This window comes from Rhinoderma darwinii, chromosome 4 (genome assembly GCF_050947455.1).
Source record: "Rhinoderma darwinii isolate aRhiDar2 chromosome 4, aRhiDar2.hap1, whole genome shotgun sequence".
NCBI lineage: Eukaryota > Metazoa > Chordata > Amphibia > Anura > Rhinodermatidae > Rhinoderma > Rhinoderma darwinii.
In genome coordinates this window covers 243,781,934-243,807,120 of record NC_134690.1, presented here as the reverse complement: position 1 = coordinate 243,807,120, position 25,187 = coordinate 243,781,934, and the positions used below count along the sequence as shown (strand labels likewise).

At 42.5% G+C, this 25,187-nt stretch overlaps 1 protein-coding gene across 10 annotated transcripts in view; it reads right to left on the bottom strand.

Moving 5' to 3' along the window:
* The window catches only part of NCOA7 (nuclear receptor coactivator 7), a 247,757-nt gene that overhangs the window by 47,231 nt on the left and 175,339 nt on the right, over positions 1 to 25,187 (bottom strand). For 8 of the 10 annotated variants that reach the window (XM_075862323.1, XM_075862325.1, XM_075862324.1 and 5 more), the window contains 3 exons: positions 24,566 to 24,750; positions 21,965 to 22,875; positions 21,042 to 21,210 (listed from right to left, as the gene is read on the bottom strand). In XM_075862323.1, coding sequence (XP_075718438.1) covers positions 21,042 to 21,210; positions 21,965 to 22,875; positions 24,566 to 24,750 — 1,265 coding nt within the window. The remainder of the gene's footprint in view (positions 1 to 21,041; positions 21,211 to 21,964; positions 22,876 to 24,565; positions 24,751 to 25,187) is intronic. The other 2 variants (XM_075862326.1, XM_075862327.1) reach the window with 1 other exon arrangement.

Sequence of the window (25,187 nt, the reverse complement as noted above, 5' to 3'; positions counted from 1 at the left end):
AGGAATTGCTGTCTGGTTTTACATTCTACCCCACTGATAAAAAAAATTTGTTTGCCAGTACATTATACAGAACAATATATGGTGCCATTAAAAACGACATTTTGTCCAAAAAAAAAAAAAACAACCCCTTATACAGCTATGTCGATGGAAAAAAAAACCCTAAAAAGGGCTATGGCTCTTGGAAGGCTGGGAGGGAAAAACAAAAAAAGACAAATGGATGCGGTGGGAAGGGGATAAAATGTAATAAATGAAAAAGTAAATGGATGAGACATTCCCTTTTAGGCCCTGTTCACACGGAGTTTTTTGACACGTTTTTTGACGCGGAAAACGCGTCGGAAAACGCGCCAAAAACGACCCAAAATGACTCCCATTGATTTCAATGGGAGACGGAGGCGTTTTTTTACCGCGAGTAAAAAAAACGCCTCGCGGCAAAAAGAAGGGACATGACCCTTCTTGATGCGGTTTCCGCGTCCAAAACCGCATTGAAAGCAATGGGGACACGTCAAAAAACATCTCAAACTAGTGAGGTGTTTTCTGACGAGTATATTGCCGAGTGTTTTGCAGGAGTCGTCTCCTGCTGCTAGTCCAGCCCAGCAAGGGGCTGTCATTTCCTGTCTGCTCGTGGAGCCTGAAAAACATCGTGGACAGAACTCAGGGATACAGAAAACCGAAGTCCTGCATCCAAATCGAATACAAATAAGTGCAATTGCTCCTATGTTCCATACATGCTATACATGTATGGAGCTGTGCATTTTTTTTTTTTAAATTTTTTTTTTAGATTTTTTTATTTTTTATTTTTCAATTTTGTTATGCAGTTGTTCATGTATGTCATCTCTTTTTTATTTTTTTTTAACATTTCAGGAACAGAAATGACGACAGCAGAGGTGTACCACCGAATGGACATTGATGTTGGGAAATTGATTCAAGAAGTAAGTATACTTTTTTTTTTTTAATGTGGGCCTGTTCACATCAGCGTGGTTTCCGCTGAGGGGTTCCGTCGGTGCTTTCAGTCAGGGGAACCCCTCAACGGAAAGGCAAGTGTGAAGTGGTGACAGATCCGTTGCTAATGGTTTCTGTTTGTCCCCATTGTGCAAAGGGTTCTGTCGTTTCGACTGAACCAATACCGCAGTGTAGGGAATCCCATTAGCAACGGATCCATCAGCATTGAAGTCAATGATGATGCAAACAGAAAACAATGTTTTTTTTAATGTGGGCCTGTTCACATCAGCGTGGTTTCTGCTGAGGGGTTCCGTCGGTGCTTTCAGTCAGGGGAACCCCTCAACGGAAAGGCAAGTGTGAAGTAAGTTCCGTTTGCATCACCATTCATTTCAATGGTGACAGATCCGTTGACAGAAGGATGTCAGGCTGGGTTCACACGACCATGTTACGTCCGTAATGTACGGAACGTATTTCAGCCGGAAGACCCGGACCGAAGACAGTGCAGGGAGCCGGGCTCCTAACATCATAGTGATGTACGACGCTAGGAGTCCCTGCCTCGCTGCAGGACAACTGTCCCGTACTGTAATCATGATTACAGTACGGGACAGTAGTTCCACGCAGAGGCAGGGACTCCTAGCGTCGTACATCACTATGATGCTAGGAGCCCGGCTCCCTGCACTGTCTTCGGTCCGGGTCTTCCGGCCGAAATACGTTCCGTACATTATGGACGTAACATGGTTGTGTGAACCCAGCCTCATGCGTGTGAAAACCTTCGGCAAAAACAGCCTGAAAAACCGCCTGGAAAACCGCCTCAAAAACCACGTCAAAAACCACGTCAAAAACCACATCAAACATGAAAACCTGCAGGGTCAGTTTTTACAGGAGGAATTTTCCTCCTGCAAAAAACTCCGTGTGAACAGGGCCTTAGGCTATGTTCACACGGGGTATTTTGCCGAGTTTTTTGACGCGGAAACCGCGTCGCAAAACTCGGCAAAAACGGCCCGAGAACGCCTCCCATTGATTTCAATGGGAGGCGTCGGCGTCTTTTTCCCGCGAGCAGTAAAACTGCCTCGCGGGATAAAGAAGCGACATGCCCTATCTTCGGGCGCTTCCGCCTCTGACCTCCCATTGACTTCAATGGGAGGCAGGAGAAAGCGTATTTCTCGCTGTTTTATGCCCGCGGCGCTTAATGGCCGCGGGCGAAAAACGGCGCGATAATTGCCGCGAAAATCGGCGTGCAGGGAGAGGAATATCTGCCTCAAAGTTCCAAACGGAATTTTGAGGCAGATATTCCTCCCCCAAAATACTCCGTGTGAACATAGCCTAAAACTGGGACCATGAAGTGGTTATTTCACCTAAAATTGGATGAAAGAAAAACAAACAAAAACTATCATAAATAAATGACCATCAACTGATAGTTTCTCTCAAGTTATTAAATATTTGATTCTGACATTTCTTAGTTATATCGGTTTCTGGGAATGCTAGCAGACAACCAATATGGCCACCATGACAGCTCACATAGGAGTCATAACTCTTGACTTGGCATTCAGGGCTACAGGTGGTCATATTAGTAGTCACCCAGCTTTTAGATTCTCATGTCCAGCGGACAATGGCTAAAACTGCGTACATCAACATATAGGTGTGAACAAGCTTTAAGAAATCATTGAACAGAATTTATAACGACTTGGCAGCAGATGATGACAACCTTTCTACAAGGTACAGCAAGGTTTCTATACCACACACCAATTATTTAAAAAAAAAAAAAGCTCGAACCAAATTGTTCTGTAATTTCATTAAAGAGGCTCTGTCACCAGATTTTGCAACCCCTATCTGCTATTGCAGCAGATAGGCGCTGCAATGTAGATTACAGTAACGTTTTTATTTTTAAAAAACGAGCATTTTTGGCCAAGTTATGACCATTTTCGTATTTATGCAAATGAGGCTTGCAAAAGTACAACTGGGCGTGTTGAAAAGTAAAAGTACAACTGGGCGTGTATTATGTGCGTACATCGGGGCGTTTTTACTACTATTACTAGCTGGGCGTTGTGTATAGAAGTGTCATCCACTTCTCTTCACAACGCCCAGCTTCTGGCAGTGCAGCACTGTGACGTCACTCACAGGTCCTGCATCGTGTCGGCACCAGAGGCTACAGATGATTCTGCAGCAGCATCGGCGTTTAAACAGACATCACTAAAATAGAATTAAATTAGTTGCCTTTGCCAATTTTCAACCTGAATATGCAACGTGCTTTTGCTTTTAAAGTAATGAAGTAATTTATTAACAGTGAAACAAAGTAGCTATCAGATCACAGCTAGTAACCAGAATACGAAACACAGAGGCTTAGACATTAACTGGATTGCCCGTCATTACGTTTGGATCCACTAAACCACCATTATGTCGTTATGCAGCTGGGGTTTATTGTTGCAAACCTGCTCATGGCAAAACAGGCCAAGTCTGCAATAGGAGGTAAAACAACTTACCCCTAAACATTATGGAGATCAGTCCGGGAGCGCAGAGAAGCAAGGTGTACTATCCTCGGCATCATGTGTGCAATGGGCGCGCAATACCCGATTCCGCCAGACTACTTTCCCAAACTCCTCTCAGTAACTTGGCTCCCTTTCAAGTGTCTTAATATTGCAAGGCAAATTTAGATTGCTAACCATATGAATAGAAAGTGCAGGGTGGCGAATATTCACACCTTGCAATGTATGACAGACCCAATTGACATGCAAACAAAGATAAAGGGGCATATTTATTAAAGATTGGTGTTTCATACGCCAGTCTTAATTTGAAGAGGACTAGAGGAAAATGCAACTAATTAAGAGCCGCATGCCTCTTAATAAATTTGGCTGTCCATGTGCCAGAAAGAGAAATCTAAGCCAGCTATGAGCTGGAGTGGATTTCCACTATATTTTACGCCAGTTTCTGGCATAAATGATAATAAATTAGTCGGACCACTGATCCCGCTATGTACCACCCAATGTTTTGAAAAGTGAATGGAGCCGGCATAAAAGTTGCACAATTTTTGCACAAAAATGTGCAAATTGCAACTTTCCTATAACTGAAAACTGCTATGGACTGCCTGATAAATTTACCCCATAAACTTTATCCTAATGCCATAAAACACTAAGAAAAACAGTGACATTAAATACATACCAGTAAAGGTGGGTGAGGCACGACCAAACAGTTCAAATTGCACAAATAGCGTTGACACGTCATGCAATCAGTTTAAATATAAAGCTACTACATAGAAAAGTGCATTTGATACAGTCCATTGTGACCCTGCTCACAGTTTTTTGGTGCGGATTTCGACACAAACCACGTCGGAATCCGCACCAAAAAAACCTGCCGAAAACGCCCCCATTGATTTCAATGGGAGGCAGAGGCGTTTTTCCCCTCACGGGCACCTTTTAGCCGCTCGCAGGAAAAAAATAAGTGGCAGGTTTCCGAACGCATGCAGTCCTTGCGTTAGCTTCAATGGTCGCGTGCGAAAAACGCTGCAAAAAAAGCGCATACAGGCCAAAATCTGCCTCAAAAATTCCTGAAGGAATTCTGAGGCAGATATTTTTTTCTGAATGCAAATAACTTCATGTGAAGAGGGCCTAGAGGCTATGTACACTTTTACAAGGTTTGTTTTTTTCTTTCTTGTAAGGTGATTCTCAACATATTTTAAATTGACTTTTATTGAAAAATGTTGCTTATTTTTCAGATAGAAGCTGTATTGCTCGCTATGAGCAGATTCCGTTAGTCCAGCAGAACTAATGGCTCAGTTGAGAGCAGGTCCTGTGTGGGTCTGTCACACAGGACCACCATAATATCGATTACATCGAAGTTGACCATATTCTAGTTCAGGTCGTTACAAACCTGGCGATATCAAAAAATAAAATATATATGAAAAAAAGAAGAAGTAAAGCAGCACAGCAACAGTAGTGGGTGCTGGTCTCAGGTTGAGGCTAGGAACCCTTGTAAGTATAATCAGAAAAAATAAAGAGAGGCAGCACTCCAGGGAAAATAGTGAAAAAAGGTGAAGTGTTTATTCACCCCAGGCAGGCAACGTTTCGATCCGTCTCAATGGGATCTTTGTCAAGGCTTGATAAAGATCCCATTTGGACGGATCGAAACGTTGCCTGCCTGGGGTGAATAAACACTTCACCTTTTTTCACTATTTTCCCTGGAGTGCTGTCTATTTTTTCGGATTATATATTTATTTAAAATAAAGAGCATATAGAATTTCTTTTTTTATTCAGATATTTTTTGTGTTTTTTTAAATTTCTATTTGAAACATTTAATTTAACTTTTTTTTTTTTACATCTTTGTCTTGTCCCACTAGGGGACTAGACTAGGTGATCGCTGATATAATACACTGCAATAGGGTCAGTTCACACGTTGCTTAAATACTGCAGATTTTCTGAAACTGAATTTGTTGCGGAAAATCCAGAGCTAATACAGTAGCAGCGAAGTGGATGATCTAAAACCAATCTCATTCACATGCTGCGTAAATACGGAGCGGAAGAAAAAAATATATATAGATCGCTCAAATTGACCTGCGGTGCGGAATATAATTATGCAGCATGTCAATTGCATTTGCGTAAACGCTGCTTATTTATTGCGGGTTTTCCCCATTGAATTCAATGGTGAGGTAAAACCTGCAACAAATAGCAGTTGTTGCGTTTCTTACGGCGAGTTCGGAGCGATTCTGCTTCAAAAAACAAAACTCCGAAAATTAAAAAAAATTAAAAATCTTATAACTTACACAGGAGTCTGTTTCTTCCTCCAGGCCGGCCCCCTTGGATGACGTTTCATCCCATGTGACCACTGCAGCCAATCACAGGCTGTAGTGGCGGTTTCCTGGGATGAAACGTGCCAAGTGCTGCAGTTTTCCGCAGCGGACATTCCAGGCGAAAAACTGCACCACAGTTTAGTGCGATTTTTCGCCCGGAATTCCCTGCGAAAGGGGCGGGTTATAATAAGGGCAATCTGTTAAAGAGGCTCGGTCACCAGATTTTGCAACCCCTATCTGCTATTGCAGCAGATAGGCGCTGCAATGTAGGTTACAGTAACGTTTTTATTTTTTAAAAAACGAGCATTTTTGGCCAAGTTATGACCATTTTTGTAGTTATGCAAATGAGGCTTGCAAAAGTCCAAGTGGGTGTGTTTAAAAGTAAAAGTCCAAGTGGGCGTGTATTATGTGCGTACATCGGGGCGTTTTTAATACTTTTACTAGCTGGGCGCTCTGAAGAGAAGTAACATCCTCTTCTCTTCAGAACGCCCAGCTTCTGACAGTGCAGATCTGTGACGTCACTCACAGGTCCTGCATCGTGACGGCCACATCGGCACCAGAGGCTACAGTTGATTCTGCAGCAGCATCAGCGTTTGCAGGTAAGATCGACTTACCTGCAAACGCTGATGCTGCTGCAGAATCAACTGTAGCCTCTGGTGCCGATGTGGCCGTCACGATGCAGGACCTGTGAGTGACGTCACAGATCTGCACTGTCAGAAGCTGGGCGTTCTGAAGAGAAGAGGATGTTACTTCTCTTCAGAGCGCCCAGCTAGTGAAAGTATTAAAAACGCCCCGATGTACGCACATAATACACGCCCACTTGGACTTTTACTTTTAACCCCTTCCCTCTTTAGCCACTTTTGACCTTCCTGACCAAGCCTCATTTTTCAAATCTGACATGTTTCACTTTATGTGGTAATAACGTCGGAATGCTTGTACCTATCCAAGCGATTCTGAGATTGTTTTCTCGTGACACATTGGACTTTATGTTACTGGCAAAATTTGCCCGATACATTCAGTATTTAATTGTGAAAAACACCAAAATATAGTGAAAAATTGCAAAAAATAGCATTTTTATCAATTTAAATGTATCTGCTTGTAAGACAGGCAGTTATAACACACAAAATTGTTGCTAATTAACATCCCCCATGTGTCTACTTTAGTTTGGCATCGTTTTTTGAACATCCTTTTATTTTTCTAGGACGTTACAAGGCTTAGAACTTTAGCAGCAATTTCTCACATTTTCAAGAAAATTTCAAAAGGCTATTTTTACAGGGGCCAGTTCAGTTCTGAAGTGGCTTTGAGGGCCTTATATATTAGAAACCCCCAAAAAGTCACCCCATTTTAAAAACTGCACCCCTCAAAGTATTCAAAACAGCATTCAGAAAGTGTTTTAACCCTTTAGACGTTTCACAGGAATGAAAGCAATATAGAGGGGAAATTTATAAATTTCGTTTTTTTTTGCAGAAATTCATTTTGAATCCATTTTTTGTGTAACACAGAAAGTTTCACCAGAAAAATGCAACTCAATATTTATTGCCCAGATTCTGCAGTTTTTAGAAATATCCCACATGTCGCCCTAGCGTGCTTATGGACTGAAACACAGGCCTCCGAAGCAAAGGAGCACCTTGAGGATTTTGGGGCCTTGTTTTTATTACAATATATTTTAGGCACCATATCCGGTTTGAAGGACTCTTGCGGTGCCAAAACAGTGGAAACCGCCCACAAGTGACCCCATTTTGGAAACTACACCCCTTGAGGAAATTATCTAGGGGTATAGTGAGCATTTTGACCCCACAGGTTTTTTGCAGAAATTATTGGAAGTAGGATGTGAAAATGAAAATCTACATTTTTCACAATAAAACGTAGGTTTAGCTCATTTTTTTTTCATTTCCACAAGCACTAAAAGAGAAAAAGCACCACAACATTCGTAGAGCAGTTTGTCCCGAGTAAAACAGTACCCCACATTTGATCATAGACTGCTGTTTGGACACATGGCAGGGCTTAGAAGGGAAGGAACCCCATTTGGCTTTTGGAGCTCAAATTTAGCAGGAATGGTTTGCGGATGCCATGTCGCATTTGCAAAGCCCCTGAGGGCACAAAACAGTGGAAACCCCCAACAAGTGACCCCATTTTGGAAACTACACCCCTTGAGGAAATTATCTAGGGGTATAGTGAGCATTTTGACCCCACAAATTTTTTGCAGAAATTATTGGAAGTAGGATGTGAAAATGAAAATCTACATTTTTCCCAATAAAACGTAGGTTTAGCTCATTTTTTTTCATTTCCACAAGGACTAAAAGAGAAAAAGCACCACAACATTTGTAGAGCAGTTTGTCCCGAGTAAAACAGTACCCCACATTTGATCATAGACTGCTGTTTGGACACACGGCAGGGCTTAGAAGGGAAGGAACCCCATTTGGCTTTTGGAGCTCAAATTTAGCAGGAATGGTTTGCGGATGCCATGTCGCATTTGCAAAGCCCCTGAGGGCACAAAACAGTGGAAACCCCCCACAAGTGACCCCATTTTGGAAACTACACCCCTTGAGGAAATTATCTAGGGGTATAGTGAGCATTTTGACCCCACAAATTTTTTGCAGAAATTATTGGAAGTAGGATGTGAAAATGAAAATCTACATTTTTCCCAATAAAACGTAGGTTTAGCTCATTTTTTTTCATTTCCACAAGGACTAAAAGAGAAAAAGCACCACAACATTTGTAGAGCAGTTTGTCCCGAGTAAAACAGTACCCCACATTTGATCATAGACTGCTGTTTGGACACACGGCAGGGCTTAGAAGGGAAGGAACCCCATTTGGCTTTTGGAGCTCAAATTTAGCAGGAATGGTTTGCGGATGCCATGTCGCATTTGCAAAGCCCCTGAGGGCACAAAACAGTGGAAACCCCCCACAAGTGACCCCATTTTGGAAACTACACCCTTTGAGGAAATTATCTAGGGGTATAGTGAGCATTTTGACCCCACAAATTTTTTGCAGAAATTATTGGAAGTAGGATGTGAAAATGAAAATCTACATTTTTCCCAATAAAACGTAGGTTTAGCTCATTTTTTTTCATTTCCACAAGGACTAAAAGAGAAAAAGCACCACAACATTTGTAGAGCAGTTTGTCCCGAGTAAAACAGTACCCCACATTTGATCATAGACTGCTGTTTGGACACACGGCAGGGCTTAGAAGGGAAGGAACCCCATTTGGCTTTTGGAGCTCAAATTTAGCAGGAATGGTTTGCGGTGGCCATGTCGCATTTGCAAAGCCCCTGAGGGGTCAAAACAGTAGAACCCCCCCACAAGTGACCCCATTTTGGAAACTACACCCCTTGAGTAAATTATCTAGGGGTATAGTGAGCATTTTGACCCCACAGGCTTTTTGCAGAATTTATTGGAAGTAGGCCGTGAAAATAAAAATGTAAATTTTAACCAATGAAACGTAGGTTTAGCAAAATTTTTTTTCATTCCCACAAGGACTAAAGGAGAAAAAGCACCACAACATTTGTAGAGCAGTTTATCCTGAGTAAAACAGTACCCCACATGTGGTCATAAACGGCTGTTTGGACACACGGCAGGGCTCAGAAGGGAAAGAACACCATTTGGAGTTCAAATGTAACTGGAATGGTTTGCGGTGGCCATGTCGCATTTGCAAAGCCCCTGAGGGGTCAAAACAGTAGAACCCCCCCACAAGTGACCCCATTTTGGAAACTACACCCCTTGAGTAAATTATCTAGGGGTATAGTGAGCATTTTGACCCCACAGGCTTTTTGCAGAATTTATTGGAAGTAGGCCGTGAAAATGAAAATGTAAATTTTAACCAATAAAACGTAGGTTTAGCAAAATTTTTTTTCATTCCCACAAGGACTAAAGGAGAAAAAGCACCACAACATTTGTAGAGCAGTTTATCCTGAGTAAAACAGTACCCCACATGTGGTCATAAACGGCTGTTTGGACACACGGCAGGGCTCAGAAGGGAAAGAACACCATTTGGAGTTCAAATGTAACTGGAATGGTTTGCGGTGGCCATGTCGCATTTGCAAAGCCCCTGAGGGGTCAAAACAGTGGAAACCCCCCACAAGTGACCCCATTTTGGAAACTACACCCCTTGAGTAAATTATCTAGGGGTATAGTGAGCATTTAAAAAAATGTTTCAATTAAAATCCATGGATGTGTGATAAACTTTGAAGCACTCTTTTATGCACAGGCCAGGTTTGTCGGGACAGGTTTCACAATGATAAGTTGTGTCTCGTCTTCTCCCTCTGTTGTAACACACTTTACACCTTTTTTGGCTCCTTCCCTTTTTACCAGTGGGGGGGATTTCGCCAGGAAAGTGTTGCCCTGGTACAATACGTGGACCATCGCTTCTAGAAGTACTGGGGCTCTCCCCTTCCTGGTCCCCAAATACAAGGGCCTTGATAACCGCTTCTTGAAACTGAAGGAATGTCCCTGTCCGGCCTGCACATCGGTATAGCACGTAAGCGTTATACAATGCCATCTGTACCACGTGCACGGCCAGCTTTTTGTACCACGTCTTTGTTTTACGCATGGCACTGTACGGCTTCAGTACTTGATCAGAGAGATCAACACCTCCCATGTACTTATTGTAGCCGAGGATGCAGTCTGGCTTGGGGGTCATTGTGGTGCTACCTCGGACAGGGACAGGGGTGATGCCACTACCGTGTATTGTGGTCAACATAAGGACGTCCCTCTTGTCCTTATACTTGACCAGCAACAAGTTATCGCTGTGTAGTGCCCTGCTTTCTCCTTTTCTTAGGGGTTGCCCAATCAGATTTTTAGAGAGGCCTCTCTGATTTTTGCGCACGGTGCCGCATGCTACAGTACTTCTGGTGGAGAGGCATTTAAATAGTGGGATGCTGGTATAGAAGTTATCCACGTAAAGGTGATAACCCTGGTCCAGCAGTGGGTGCATCAAGTCCCACACTATTTTTCCACTAACTCCCAGGACAGGGGGGCATTCTGGAGGTTCTATCCTGGTGTCCTTCCCTTCATAAACCCGAAACCTGTAGGTGTACCCTGAGCTGCTCTCGCACAGCTTGTACATTTTAATTCCATACCTCGCCCTCTTGCTTGGCAGGTATTGGCGGAATTTTAGTCTCCCCTTAAAATGTACAAGGGACTCGTCTATTGCTATGTTCTTTTCGGGGGTGTACACTTCCTGAAATTTGGTGCAGAAATAATCAATCATTGGCCTGATTTTGAATAGGCGGTCGTATGTGGGGTCATCACGGGGCGGGCACTGTGCATTATCATTATAATGCAAAAATTTCAGAATAATTTCAAATCGTGCCCGGGTCATTGCCATGTGGTATAATGGGGTGCTGTATAAAATGTCCGCACTCCAGTATTGCCTAATCTCTGGTTTTTTTACTAGGCCCATATGTAGGACAAGGCCCCAAAATTTCATCATCTCCGCTGCCTCTATGGGGGTCCACCTAGCAAATGATGACGTGGGGTTTTGGGCTAAAAATTGTTGGGCATATAAATTTGTTTGGGCCGCCATTACATTAACAAAATCCTCAGTGAAAAACAGATTGAAATAGTGAATTTCTGCGAGGCCTACAGTCTCAAATAGAATTCCAGAGCTCCCTGTGAAATCTGGAATGTGAGGCTCATAATTATCAGGGGGTGGGTTCCACAGGGTATCGCTCATTTGGGGGGTTGCCTCAGCTGATGTCCTGGGGCGTCTTTGCGGGGGTTCCTCATCACTGGATGAGGATGATGAGGTCAAGATGAATGGGGCAATTTCCTCTTCTCCCTCGCTGGCCGATTCAGTGTCAGAGGCCAGGATGGCGTATGCCTCCTCAGCGGAGTAGAGCCTTTGAGATGATTGGGCCATTTTTATTAGGGGGGTATGTAGTGCTTCAACACGTGTAATACTCTTTATAGAGGTGGTTTTGTATGTTGTGCTTTTACACGTGTAATATGAAATTTATAGGAAAAAAAAAAGAAAAAGAAGAGAAGAATAAGAAAAATTTAGGAGAAAGAAATTTATTGAACGTTCAATATAGAACTGTAAAAAAAACTGAGCTACAACTGTGTCGCTACGCTATCAGAAATTTAGTGAACAAATTTCAGTTAAAAAAAACTGAATGTATGTCACTAAATGGACGCTGACTATAAGATGTAAATTTATACTAAAACTGTCGCTACGCTATCAAAAATTTAGTGAACAAACTTCAGTTAAAAAAAACTGAATGTTCGTCACTAAACGGACACTGACTATAACGCTATAAATTTATACTAACTGTCGCTACGCTATCAAAAATTTAGTGAACGAACTTCAGTTAAAAAAAAACTGAATGTCCGTCACTAAACGGATGCTGACTATAAGATGTAAATTTATACTAACTGTCGCTACGCTATCAAAAATTTAGTGAACGAACTTCAGTTAAAAAAAACTGAATGTCCGTCACTAAACGGACGCTGACTATAACGCTATAAATTTATACTAACTGTCGCTACGCTATCAAAAATTTAGTGAACGAACTAAATGTCCGTCACTAAATGGACGCTAACTATAAGAAGTCAATTTATTCAAACTGTATAAAAAAAATATATAGCTAGAACTTCTGCTATATATCTTTTTTTACAAAACGGACGTCAGTAAACGTCCGCTACTCTAATGCTAGTCTTTTTTTTTTACAGTTTTATAAAATGAAGAAAAAAAGGCCAAAAAAAAACCTGCGTAAACAAATTACCACTGAGGCTGATTATTAGACTCAGCACTCAGTAGCCGCAGGGCGCACGCAAAAAAAAGGTGCAGTAATAAAAAAGGCCAAAAAATAAAAAAAATTACCACGGATGCTGATCAGTGATGGCGGTCACTGATCAGCACTCAGTGGCCGCAGGGCGCACACAGGGAGGTGCAAAATACAAAAAAAAAGGAAGTCCTGTGCCAAAAATTGGCGGTCAGTGATGGCGGTCACTGATCCGCACTCGGCGGCCGCAGGACGTAAAAAGGGAAAGATGGGGAGGGTGGGATGGTGGGGGAGGGTACAGGGATAAGAAGTTTAGGAAAAAAAACAAGTGCTGCTGCTAAAAAAAAAAAAAATCAGCAGCAGCACAGTTGATGATGATGACGGTTCACTCTTCTGCAGGAAGCAGTCGGATGAAGACGTCACAGCAGGATCGCAGCACAGAAGGCCTCAGATTCGGTAAGTTGGCTTCACAGACGGTCACACCAGCTCTGCTCACCGTTCCTAACCGGAATGAGGTGGGCAGGGCTGGTGTAGGGTGTTTCAAACACCCGCCATGGCTGCGATTGGTCGGTCGGTGCTGACCGACCAACCATAGCGATCTGGGGGCTGGCATCACCGCCATTTTTTACATGGAACATGGTAGTCATTGGTGCTGTCCTAGACAGCACCAATCACCACCATATCACTGTGCCCTGTGGCACAGTGATTGGCAAAAGCCGCAAACAGCCGCAATTGGCCGGTCTGAATTGAACGGCCAATGGCGGCGATCGCCGATGCGGGGGGGAGGCGACACCCCCCTGGGCATCGTGTACAGATGTCCTGCTGTTATGAACAGCAGCCATCTTTACTTTAAAACTTTTATTTTTGATACGGTAACCCCTTCTGCATTTGACGTACATGTACGGCAAGATGCGGGAAGTCAATGCTTTCCATGACGTACATGTACGGCAAATGTCGGGAAGGGGTTAAACACACCCACTTGGACTTTTGCAAGCCTCATTTGCATAACTACAAAAATGGTCATAACTTGGCCAAAAATGCTCGTTTTTTAAAAATAAAAACGTTACTGTAACCTACATTGCAGCGCCTATCTGCTGCAATAGCAGATAGGGGTTGCAAAATCTGGTGACAGAGCCTCTTTAAAGTGCCCAGGGCCCGAGGCTGGAAGGGGGCCCAGTTTGCCCCGGTTCTCCCGTACCGGCTGTTAAAATTACAGCCAGTTCAGAGAACCGGAGTGAAGCGGGACCTCTCACCCAATTGGATTTGCATCCTTAGGATGCGAATACAATTGCTTACATTAGTGCCCGCGAGAAAGGGAACTATCAGTTTCCATCCTCCCATTCGGCGTCTTACTAATGACACAGTCGGCGCGATTAGGTCATCACGCCGACTGCGCCGTTACGATGGATGACGCCGTCTGGTCTCTGACCACTCCTGCGGCGCTGGAGGAAGACGCGGGAACGGGGACAGGTGAGAATGTTGTTTTTTTTTCTCTGCAGCGCTGGGCGCAATAGCTATAGGGGGCATTATCTAGATTGGGCAATGTAACTGGCGCTATCTGCAGGGGACATTATCTACAGTGGGCATTGTAACTGGCGCTATCCACAGGGGGCATTGTGACTGTCGCTATCTACAGGGGGCAATATTAGTGTGTGGTGTTTTACTTTACAGTGTTTGACAATTTTATGGGCACAGTGTAGAATACTATTATATTTAGGGGCGCAGTGTATGTTACTATTATATTCAGGAGTACAGTGTATAGTACTATTATATTCAGGGGCACAGTGTATGATACTATTATATTCAAGAGCGCAGTGTATGGTACTATTATATTCAGGAGTACAGTGTATAGTACTATTATATTCAGCACAGTGTATAGTACTATTATATTCAGCACAGTGTATAGTACTATTATATTCAGCACAGTGTATAGTACTATTATATTCAGCACAGTGTATAGTACTATTATATTCAGCACAGTGTATAGTACTATTATATTCAGCACAGTACATATTATGTTTGGGGCAGAGTGTATGATACTATTATATTCAGGGGCACAGTTTATGATACTATTATATTTAGAAGCATAGAGTGTGGCATCATGAGAAATTTAATCTTCATTTATAGGTGTGGAAATGTTGGAAAAGTGAGGAGCTGAAGAAATCTGAGCTGCAAACTGCAGAAATGGGCCATGCACGGAAGAAGTCTGGACTGGATGGAGAAAAAAAAAAAAAAAAAAGAGAAAAAGAATCTGAGACATCACCTGTGAGTCACTCAATGTAAATGTTTGACTACAGTACTGGTCAGTCACAGGGAGAATACTGTATGATCTGCAGCGAGGTAACGGATGGTAGCATTCTTTTTTGTTAAATAGCAACTTCCAGCATATCCTATTCCTAACCATTGTTCAGGCTATACTGAGAGCGGTTTTATGTCGTACAAATTTATACAGCAAGGGTTAAAGAGGCTCTGTCACCAGATTTTGCAACCCCTATCTGCTATTGCAGCAGATAGGCGCTGCAATGTAGATTACAGTAACGTTTTTATTTTGAAAAAACGAGCATTTTTGGCCAAGTTATGACCATTTTCGTATTTATGCAAATGAGGCTTGCAAACGTACAACTGGGTGTGTTGAAAAGTAAAAGTACAACTGGGCGTGTATTATGTGCGTACATCGGGGCGTGTTTACTTCTTTTACTAGCTGGGCGTTGTGTATAGAAGTATCATCCACTTCTCTTCACAACGCCCAGCTTCTGGCAGTGCAGACACAGCCGTGTTCTCCAGAGATCACGCTGTGTCGTCACTCACAGGTCCTGCATCGTGTCAGACGAGCGAGGACACATCGGCACCAGAGGCTACAGATGATTCTGCAGCAGCATCGGCGTTTGCAGGTAAGTCGATGTAGCTACTTACCTGCAAATGCTGATGCTGCTGCAGAATCAACTGTAGCCTCTGGTGCCGACACGATGCAGGACCTGTGAGTGACGTCACAGATCTGCACTGCCAGAAGCTGGGGGTTCTGAAGAGAAGTGGATGATACTTCTCATCAGAACGCCCAGCTAGTAAAAGTAGTAAACACGCCCCGATGTACGCACATAATACACGACCAGTTGTACTTTTACTTTTCAACACGCCCAGTTGTACTTTTGCAAGCCTCATTTGCATAAATACGAAAATGGTCATAACTTGGCCAAAAATGCTCGTTTTTTAAAAATAAAAACGTTACTCTTATCTACATTGCAGCGCCTATCTGCTGCAATAGCAGATAGGGGTTGCAAAATCTGGTGACAGAGCCTCTTTAAACTGAAATTTGCAAATGATCTCTGTACTGAACTGTATTTGTTCTGGTTCTGTATATATGTACTGAGCTCGGTTCTGTTGCTGCATACATGTACTAAGCTTGGTTCTGGGTCTGTATATTTGTACTGAGCTTGATTCTGGGTCTGTATATATTTACATTCTCTTAAGGTATAAGTAGATGTTAAAATCTACTTTTAGCTTAAGAAAAGGTAAATATATACAGTAAAAACTTAACACAAAAAACCATGGAGGAATCTCAGTTTTTTCCAATTCACACATTATATGGTACTTTAAAAGGAGCCAATAAAAACTACAACTCCTCCCGCAAAAAAATAATCCTTCACAAACCACTCCATTGACTTAAAAATAAAAAAAGCTATAAAGCTCCTGACCACTTAAGGCCTCATTCACACGGCAGGGTTTCCCGGCCGGGTGCCGGCCGTTCATAAATCGGCCGGCACCCGGCTGCATTAGGAATGATAGACCCCTAATGGGGCTATTCACACGACCGATTTTTTGACGGCCGGAAAATCCGGCCGTCAAAAAATAGGACATGCTCTATCTTTGCCCGGGCACCCGGCCGCCCGGCTCCCATACAAGTCTATGGGGCCGGGTATTACACGGCCATCACCGGAATGTGTTCCGAGTGATGGCCGGGTTTCCCTGCGCTTGCGCTCTATCTCCTCCTCCTCACAGCGCAGAGTGCATGTGAGGAGGAGGAGTTGATGCCATTCTGACGAATGGCATCGCTGTACACTGTGTTGCAGGGCCGGGGTGTACAGCAGGTGGAAGGGAGCGCTGCGCTGGCTCCCTCCCTTCCCCTGCTTGTTAAAAGCACCCTGGCTCGGCGACACCTTCGATGGCGCCGCTAGTAGTAGTAGCAGCAGCTGCTGCTGCTGCGGCTGCTACTACTGTAGCGACGCAACTATAGCAGAGCGGGGAGGTATCTCCCCGCTCTGCTATGTGCTAGCCGCACTTTAGCTCCTTGAAGGAGCGGAATCCCCGTGTTTTCGGGGATTCCGCTCCTGGACAGAGCGCTTGATGTCTCTGTCCATATCTGGGCAGTGACATCAGGGGAAACTCCTGAAGCGGAATCCCCGAACACATGGGGATTCCCCTTCAGGAGCTGCCGCTGATGTCACTGTCCGGATCTGCCCGGCCCGGCACGGATGCATAACTTTATGCAAACCGGCCGGGCAAAATGGCCGATTTTACCGGCCGACACTCGGGCTCGGGAACGACCCGGTCGTGTGAATCCCGCCTTAGTGTCTCAAAATATTCAGCTTTTTCTCTTCTGTATGGCTCATTCTGCTTTTACAGCTAATTCAAAACTGTGCCAGATCTGTGGCCGCCTAAACAGAAATCTGCAAATATATATGGTACAGCGTCTTCAAAGTTCTGTCTTCAGAGTTCGGGTGGGGGGGGGGGCCAGACCTGAAAAAGTGCCCGGGGCCCATGGTACCCTTAATCCGCCCCTGCCAAGGGCGGATACACTGTGTGCTCTTACGCAGCGTTATTGCCCTGTGTGAACGCAACCTAATACTACGGTATTAAAGTGAATTATGCCGGTCAGCATAACGCTGAAAGGCAACCTATTAGGTACTGATGATGAATACCTATACAAGTATAGACCATTGGCTTGCGCCAGAAAATTATTATTGAGTACCCCTTGAGAAAGCTGACGGCGAAACGTGCGTTGGGGGCGGTCAGTGTGGAGTTATCTTGTGTGTGATCCATCATGCAATCCACGGGTTTGTGCAGTCTTCTTAATTTATAAAGCAGGGCCATTTTTGGGTGCAACAGTGCAGCTCTAGCCGTGTATTTTCATATGTATGCACAATTTCTTGCTCTTTGGTTAGGTGCATAATATATCTATAGCCTCTGCTTCTGCTTAACAAACTGACTCATGACACATCCTCTTTGGATGTAGACCTCTGCACTTTACCACATCATAGGATGTTTATATTGTGGTAGTATATAACTTGAATTATTTACGCAGTTCCTCCACACTCTCCTTTTTAAATTTTGTGTAATACGGTTTTTATCTTTTGATGGCCAATGTGTTATGTGCATTCCAATAAAGTTTGTTTTATACTGCCATGGTACATAATCTGTGCTATGTGTGGCTCATTTTCTGGATATACTAGTAGTCTTCACAGTCTGGTATAGGTATTGAAACCTATTAGGTACTGCCTGTGGAGTGCCTCCAATCCGGCCATCAGAGCATACATATACGTCATTTTTCAGAAACGGTGTAGGTCCCATGATGTAAATATACATCCTACGGCAGCAAAGGGGTTACATTTGAGAATCTATCCTGAAAGTGTCACTTTTTTTTTTCCACATTAAATTTATGTTTCGTGAAAATAGGTGGTGCATAATTCGGGTCCCTATTGCTGTGCATAGGGAGAAAACGGTCTATCATCGGCGGCTGGGCGAAAGGAGTGGCAGGTCATGAATACACCGGACTCCTTCCTCAAAGCGTGATGTGAGCGCTGCACTGTTCTAAATGCAAGTTCTCTAAAATCACTTATCAGACATAAGTGGCAGACCACTGTAATCTGCCTGTCAATACAGTATAAAGTCTCTGACCGGTTACCTTTAAAGAGGTTGTCCAGATTATAAAAACATGCCTGCTTTCTTTAAAAAAAAATAGCACCCCAGCTGTCCATAGGTTGTTTGCGGTAGTACAGCTCAGCCACATTCACTTAATTCACTACCAGACTCAAACCACGGACAGGTGGGGCTCTGTGTTTGGAAAAAAAGCAGCGACTTTTTCTAACTCTGGGCAACCGTATGAGGTGTAGATTTTTTTTTTAATTTTTTTTTTTAGGGAGAATTTTCACGGAAACTATGCAACTTTACATTTATTTCAAATGCATAAGGGCTCGGCGAGGTACTGAATTTGACGACATTACAATGTGTGTGTCAGACTTCAGTGTAGTGCCGAGGCTGGCGCAGAGAAGGAGAACCCTGACATCCCAGGATCACGTCAGAAATTTTGTGAAGGTACACAACATGTATCTAATCTATCATGTATCCAATCTATCACAAACTATGCACCACTCTGCTAAAATTGGCACATTTTCAGACTCTAGACTACCTTTTTGGTGGACCATTGTAGTAAAAACTTATGTTAAAAACTGATGACAACGAACGACAATAGATGACAACTGTTAGTTTTGTAGTAAAGAAAATTGTGAAAAAGCCTAATGGCAACTGATACATTTTTGCATCAATTGTAATCACGAGAAATAAAAACAAAAACCTGATGTTGATGCAACTGATGTATGTGAACGCACCCTTAGAAACATGCAAAATCATCTACTATGATGGCAGAAGTGATTGACAGTGAGCTAAGGTGGGGAAAGGATAGGCAACAATTTTTTTTGCAACAACAACAGGAAAAATGTGTGGCTCAACAGTAAAATGTACTTTTTCAGTGCAGGGAGAAGCGGCTGTTTATTACACCCTGCCATGGCAAAACTGTATTGTACTTTTACTCCTGCCCGAGCACATCTCAGCATAATCAGTAGTGGGGGTTAAAGAGTAATAGTCTGTTGGGACAGAAGGGTTATAATCACTGCCCCACTAATAGTGCGTGTACTTACCATATAGATTATATATATATATATATATATATATATATATAGTTCTTGAAAGCGACTCGGTTTCATTGAAGTACATGTAAATGACGCACTGGATAGGTAGACAAACTTGTTCCTCTACCACAATGGCAATATTATAAATGTATAATAAAGAACAAGTAACTGTACAAAGCCATCAATAAACCACTGGATATTTCAAGTACTTTAAGGGTATGTTCACACAGAGTTTTTTGACGTGGAAACCGCGCCGCAAAACTCGTGAAAAACCAGCTGAAAATGCCTCCCGTCGACTTCAATGGGAGGCGGAGGCGTCTCTTTCCCGCGAGCGGTAAAACCGTCTCGCGGGAGAAAGTAGGGACACGCCCTATCTTCGGGCGTTTACGCCTCTGACCTCCCATGGCAGAGAAAGCGTATTTTGCTGAGTTTTATGCCCGCGGCGCTCAATGGCCGCGGGCGAAAAACGCTGCGAAAATCGGCCTCAAACTTCCAAACTGAATTTTGAGGCAGAATTTCCGCCTGCAAAAAACTCTGCGTGAACCCAGCCTAAGGCTATGTTCACACGGAGTATTTTGGGGGAGGAATATCTGCCTCAAAATTCCGTTTGGAACTTTGAGGCAGATATTCCTCTCCCTGCACGCCGATTTTCGCGGCGATTATCGCGCCGTTTTTCGCCCGCGGCCATTGAGCGCCGCGGGCATAAAACAACGAGAAATACGCTTTCTCCTGCCTCCCATTGAAGTCAATGGGAGGTCAGAGGCGGAAGCGCCCGAAGATAGGGCATGTCGCTTCTTTTTCCCGCGAGGCAGTTTTACTGCTCGTGGGAAAAAGACGCCGACGCCTCCCATTGAAATCAATGGGAGGCGTTCTCGGGCCGTTTTTGCGACGCGGTTTCCGCGTCAAAAAACTCGGCAAAATACCCCGTGTGAACATAGCCTAAGGCTGCCATTGTAAAGTAAGAAAATTCTTACCATGTCATGAAAATATTACTGTAGTATGTAGGGCCATACTATATCTAAACTAAGTGTCTTGTCTAATGACAAATTCACTTAAAATAAATCTCAGCCTTTTATCATCATGTCGATTTCAGGTCCAAAATTCTGTGCTTTCTTAATGTATTTTTATAGCGCACAAAGCTTATAGAGGGAACATGGCAGCTTACTGCATACGGTCTTCTCATTGAGTTAAATGTAGAACAGTATGAAATGAGCTCCTAAGCTCCATTTAGTGGTGACTGCAGAAAACCAGCAAATTAGGACATCCCGTTTCACAGTAGAGCCGCCACGGAGATCAGATGATTTTGAAGGGGTAAGCCGTGGCCAGCCAGTCATTTCCCCTGCAGCCGCCACTGCATGGTAAATGTGGTATTATATTATATATCGCGACCACTTAGATGAATGGCTGTCAATGTAATGCATGGACATCTGAAGTCTGCCAGAACGGAAGCTGCTCTTACAGAGAGTCTCTACATTCTGGCTCATAGAAGGGTTCCTGAGTAATGGGACCCCACTCTATGATGTCCATATGCCCTAATAAAACCTACCTTAGATTTAAAAAGAAAAAAACTATACAAGGGTGGATATTCACTTTAAGTATATCTAATTTAGGGACTGTGTTCCCCGTGCTTGACGTGTATTATTCCTTGGTTAAATAACGAAATTAAGACATTATTGGTGCAATACACACAATACTAACCTCTCATGTGGAACAGCAAACCAGTATTCAGGTTGTTTTCTCTTTCTTGCATACTGATGAACCATTGCTGTAGTTTGGGTGGCAAATGACTTCCTCATAGGTTTGCCCACCTTGATACACAGGAACATGGGGGGGATCTTGCTCTTTTCTTCTTTAGATGGCATCATATCTGGATGAGCACAAATAAACTTAATACATTTCATGCTGAATTAGTTCTGTTTTGCATGGCAACTTTGGAAACTATTAGTCATGCTTCTAATAAAAAACAAACAAAAAAAAAACAATTAAAAGGAGTTGGTGGTATGAGACACAGTCACTTCTTTCATATGAATGAGATTGAAGTGCAATACTAAACAAACAGACCTTGGACAAGAGTGACGCTGTTTTTTTGGGGGAATCTTTTTATTTCATACAACACTTAATTGTAATCTCAAATATGGAAATGAGTGCACTTATATCCCCATAAATATAAAAGTCTATTGAGAAGGATTAGTAATTTCTGAACAAGGAAACCCCCATACGTGCAGAACAAAGACTTTTCGTAGGGGGAGTTTGCTTAATTTGATTATTGCAATGGGGCCATGTACACAGGTTTCCATGTTCGGACATTTGATAACCATAATGATTCACGTGGATATGTGGAAGGAGACAACTGTATGTTCTTTGTGTGACTGACAGCTTTCTTTTTGCATGAATTGCCTCGAAGTACGTGGCATTCACAATGTGCCAACTCCATACATAAAAGGTAGCTTAGCTGAAAAAAAAGTCCTTTTCACCTAATAGTGATTTAGCTAGGTGAAGTTGAATATGCTAGAAATGTCAAATCTCCGGGACTACAAATACACAGCATAACTTTTTGGTGTTTTTTATTTTTTTTAATACAAATCGCAGCAGATCACACCGGAATAAAATGAAAATCTCACCTTCTATTGGTCCCTGCATTCTTTTCAGAAGCCACAGCTTCAGTTCAGACTCGCTGTCCATTTGGGCTTCCTTCTGGCTGTTCTCTTCAGGAGAGTAAGGTGACGGAGAATCGGTCGGAGATTCCTCGGAGACATGGCCTGACAGCCGTTGTACATTCTCCTTATGTAAATCTACCTTGGTGGGTTCCTCATTTTTCTCTTTAGATTTTACCTGGATGCAAATTGAATCTTTTTCTTGTGATTTAGTACTACCAGCGACACATTCTGGAGGAACATCTGTGTTCACTTCATTTGGGCTCAGGCGAAGTTCTATGGTTTTGGTTTTATTTGTGGTTTCATCATTTTCTAACCCAGACATTTGTTCACAAGTCATATCCTCAAGATTTATCCTAGCTAGCAAGTCAGTGGTCAGGGTCCCTGAGGCCACTTCTACTGTCTCATTGCAATTTAAATCTGCCTTAGGAGAAGCAGAGTTTGACATCTTGGAACCTTCCACCAGAAGAGTTACTGCATGTCCTTCTGAATCTTCACAGAGATCATTACCATTCTGCTGTGATAAGGTATTGACTAACTCTATGAAGTCCTCTTCTGCTGGAGAATGACCAGCTTTTTTGGTTTCCGAGTCTAAAATGATTTTAGAGGACTTTTGTACAGTCTTGTTTGTGATTGTATTATCAACATTAAAATGCACTTTGGATAGGCTATCTGGTGAAGTATCTGTATCCGGCTTTTGTTCGGTGGCTACTTCTACAAGCTTTTCATTCTCTAAGGTGCCAACACCAGTAACCCCATTTTGTCTTTTCCCCTTATTGATGGATTTGAACTTGCTGAATGGATTGATGTCTTTTTCAGATGAGAGATCTTCCCACTCTCCAGGCCTGTACAGAGGACAAAGATCCTTGGGTATATCGCTGTTGACGCAAAATGTCAGATGGGTGTGGAATGGTAAAAATGAAAATAAAACAAATTAAAAATAAAAAGTACAACTAAAATGTAAACTCAAATATACTTTAAAAAAAAAATAATGGCACACAAGTGTAAAATAATGCCAACAACCACTGAAAATATAAACAAAGTCATAAAAGGAAAAATAAAATATGGTAAATGGGCAGTGAATGACATAGTTGGAGGTAATAAAATACAAGTGATAACTATAAATCGAATACCGGTCTTTGTTTCATACCAAATATTGCAATGGGAAATAAACACAGTAAAAACACCACAAAACTGTAATGCATTTGTATTTTTTTTGTCTAACTTACAATAGAATATACGAAAAGAAGCATATGTGAATGTGCCTTAAAGTTTAGCGTCTTTCTACTTGTCAGATATGCAATATAATCTATTGAAATTCATCTGGTGAATCTACAAATTGGCAAATCAGATGACAACTTTGGGGTCCATAAGAATGGCACCACAATATTTACATTCACAAGGTAAAAAAAAAAAAAAAAATGGTTAGTGCATCTATGTGAAGGTCACCTGTAGTAAAAAAACAAAAAACTGCTGCGACAATTTTACACTTCGACATGTACAAATAAAACCTGAATTATAAAATATACAAGTCTTATTTTTTTTATTAAATACCTTACACATTGTTAAAATGCTACCCAGCACTTTACACTCATTGGCATCGTGATCTGATTTTGCATCAAGCGTAACGTCGTGTAAAAAAAACGGAAACATAAAAAGCCATATTTGTGGCTAAAAGTCTGACACAAGCAGAGCCCGAGACACACAACGCCTCCTAAATATAAGGCCTCCTGCACACGGGCTGGAAATGTTGCAGAAATTTTGCAATGTTTAGGCAATATAAATTGACATGCTGCAGAATGAGAATCCACAACGCAGGTCTATTTCTGCACGTATTTTCTGCAGCATTTCCTTCTTGTGTGCAGGCAGCCTAAAAGTTCAAGATATGCAGAGTTTATATGTGCCACTTATATCTAAATCTACAAGAACATATATATCTTCAGCAAATCATTAGAATTGAAGAAACTATAAACATCACAGTCCGGCGTCGACAAGCGTCCTGATTAGGCTCAGGGGCGATTAGATGCGTAACTACTCAACTTCTTTCCCTTTCAGTAGTAAAACAATGACCCCCCTAAACGTGAAAGAGAGGATAGATCTTCTTATTGGTAATAGGGGTGAGAACATGAATAAAAGTCCCTGTACCCTCCTTCCCCCAAGTCACTGTACAGTGGGAGAGATGACAGTAACAGGCCACTGATCTTTCATCCTTTGCTCACTTGCAGCATCCCTCCCCCCTTCTACCCCTCCCTGGGCCATTGAGCCTGGTATCTCTTGATAGCTATTACATACATCCTTGGAAGTGAAACCGTTAAAGTATTTTGTCGACCGATCTACCATGAGCTATATTTTATATGCATTGCTGCACACTAGCAGAATATTACATTTCCCTATTGATGCAAATATCTTTCCCATTTAATGACCACCATTATGGTTAAACATACTAGAATATAGGTTGGTTGGTAGGCAAATTGTGCAGTGACAGAAGGGAGGCCTAAGGATATAGATCAGGTAAATTACATCTATAGTACAGAATAAATAGATTACATGACTGTAGTTGCAACTTACGATGGCAATGCATCTTTAATCTTCATATGTGAAATGTCACTATAAAGTGCAACAGATACCACTTCTTCCATGGGACAAATAAGTCCATATTCTTCACACCCATTCTCAATAACCAGTGGATCGGATTTATGGGGATCAAACATGACATTGTTGGGGGTGACTATCATGACTCCTCCAACAACACCCTGTGTACAAATTGACAAATTATATTCAGAACAGCATTCATGATTACAAAACCTGTCAACAGCTAAGTCATTTCAATGTATACAGCTTTTAGGCTAAGTGTACACGGGGCAAAAAAAAATAAAAATGGCGTGGATTTTCGCAGGAAAATCGGCAGCGGATTACAGTAGCAGGCAAGTCAATGATATTTTACAAGTCTCATTCACATGATGCAGAATTTTACAGCACGGAAATTGGCCTGCACGCAGCCTGTCAATTCTGTTGGGACTAAGCACAGATTTGTTACAAATTTTCCCCATCGCCTTAATAGTGGAAGAAAAAGAAAAAAAAACATCTGTAATCAAATCTGCAGGTAATGTAGTTTTGCCGATTTTGCTGCGGATTTCCTGCGGATCCTTAGCAAAACCTGCTACGTATTTCCCTGAGGATTTGCTGTGGA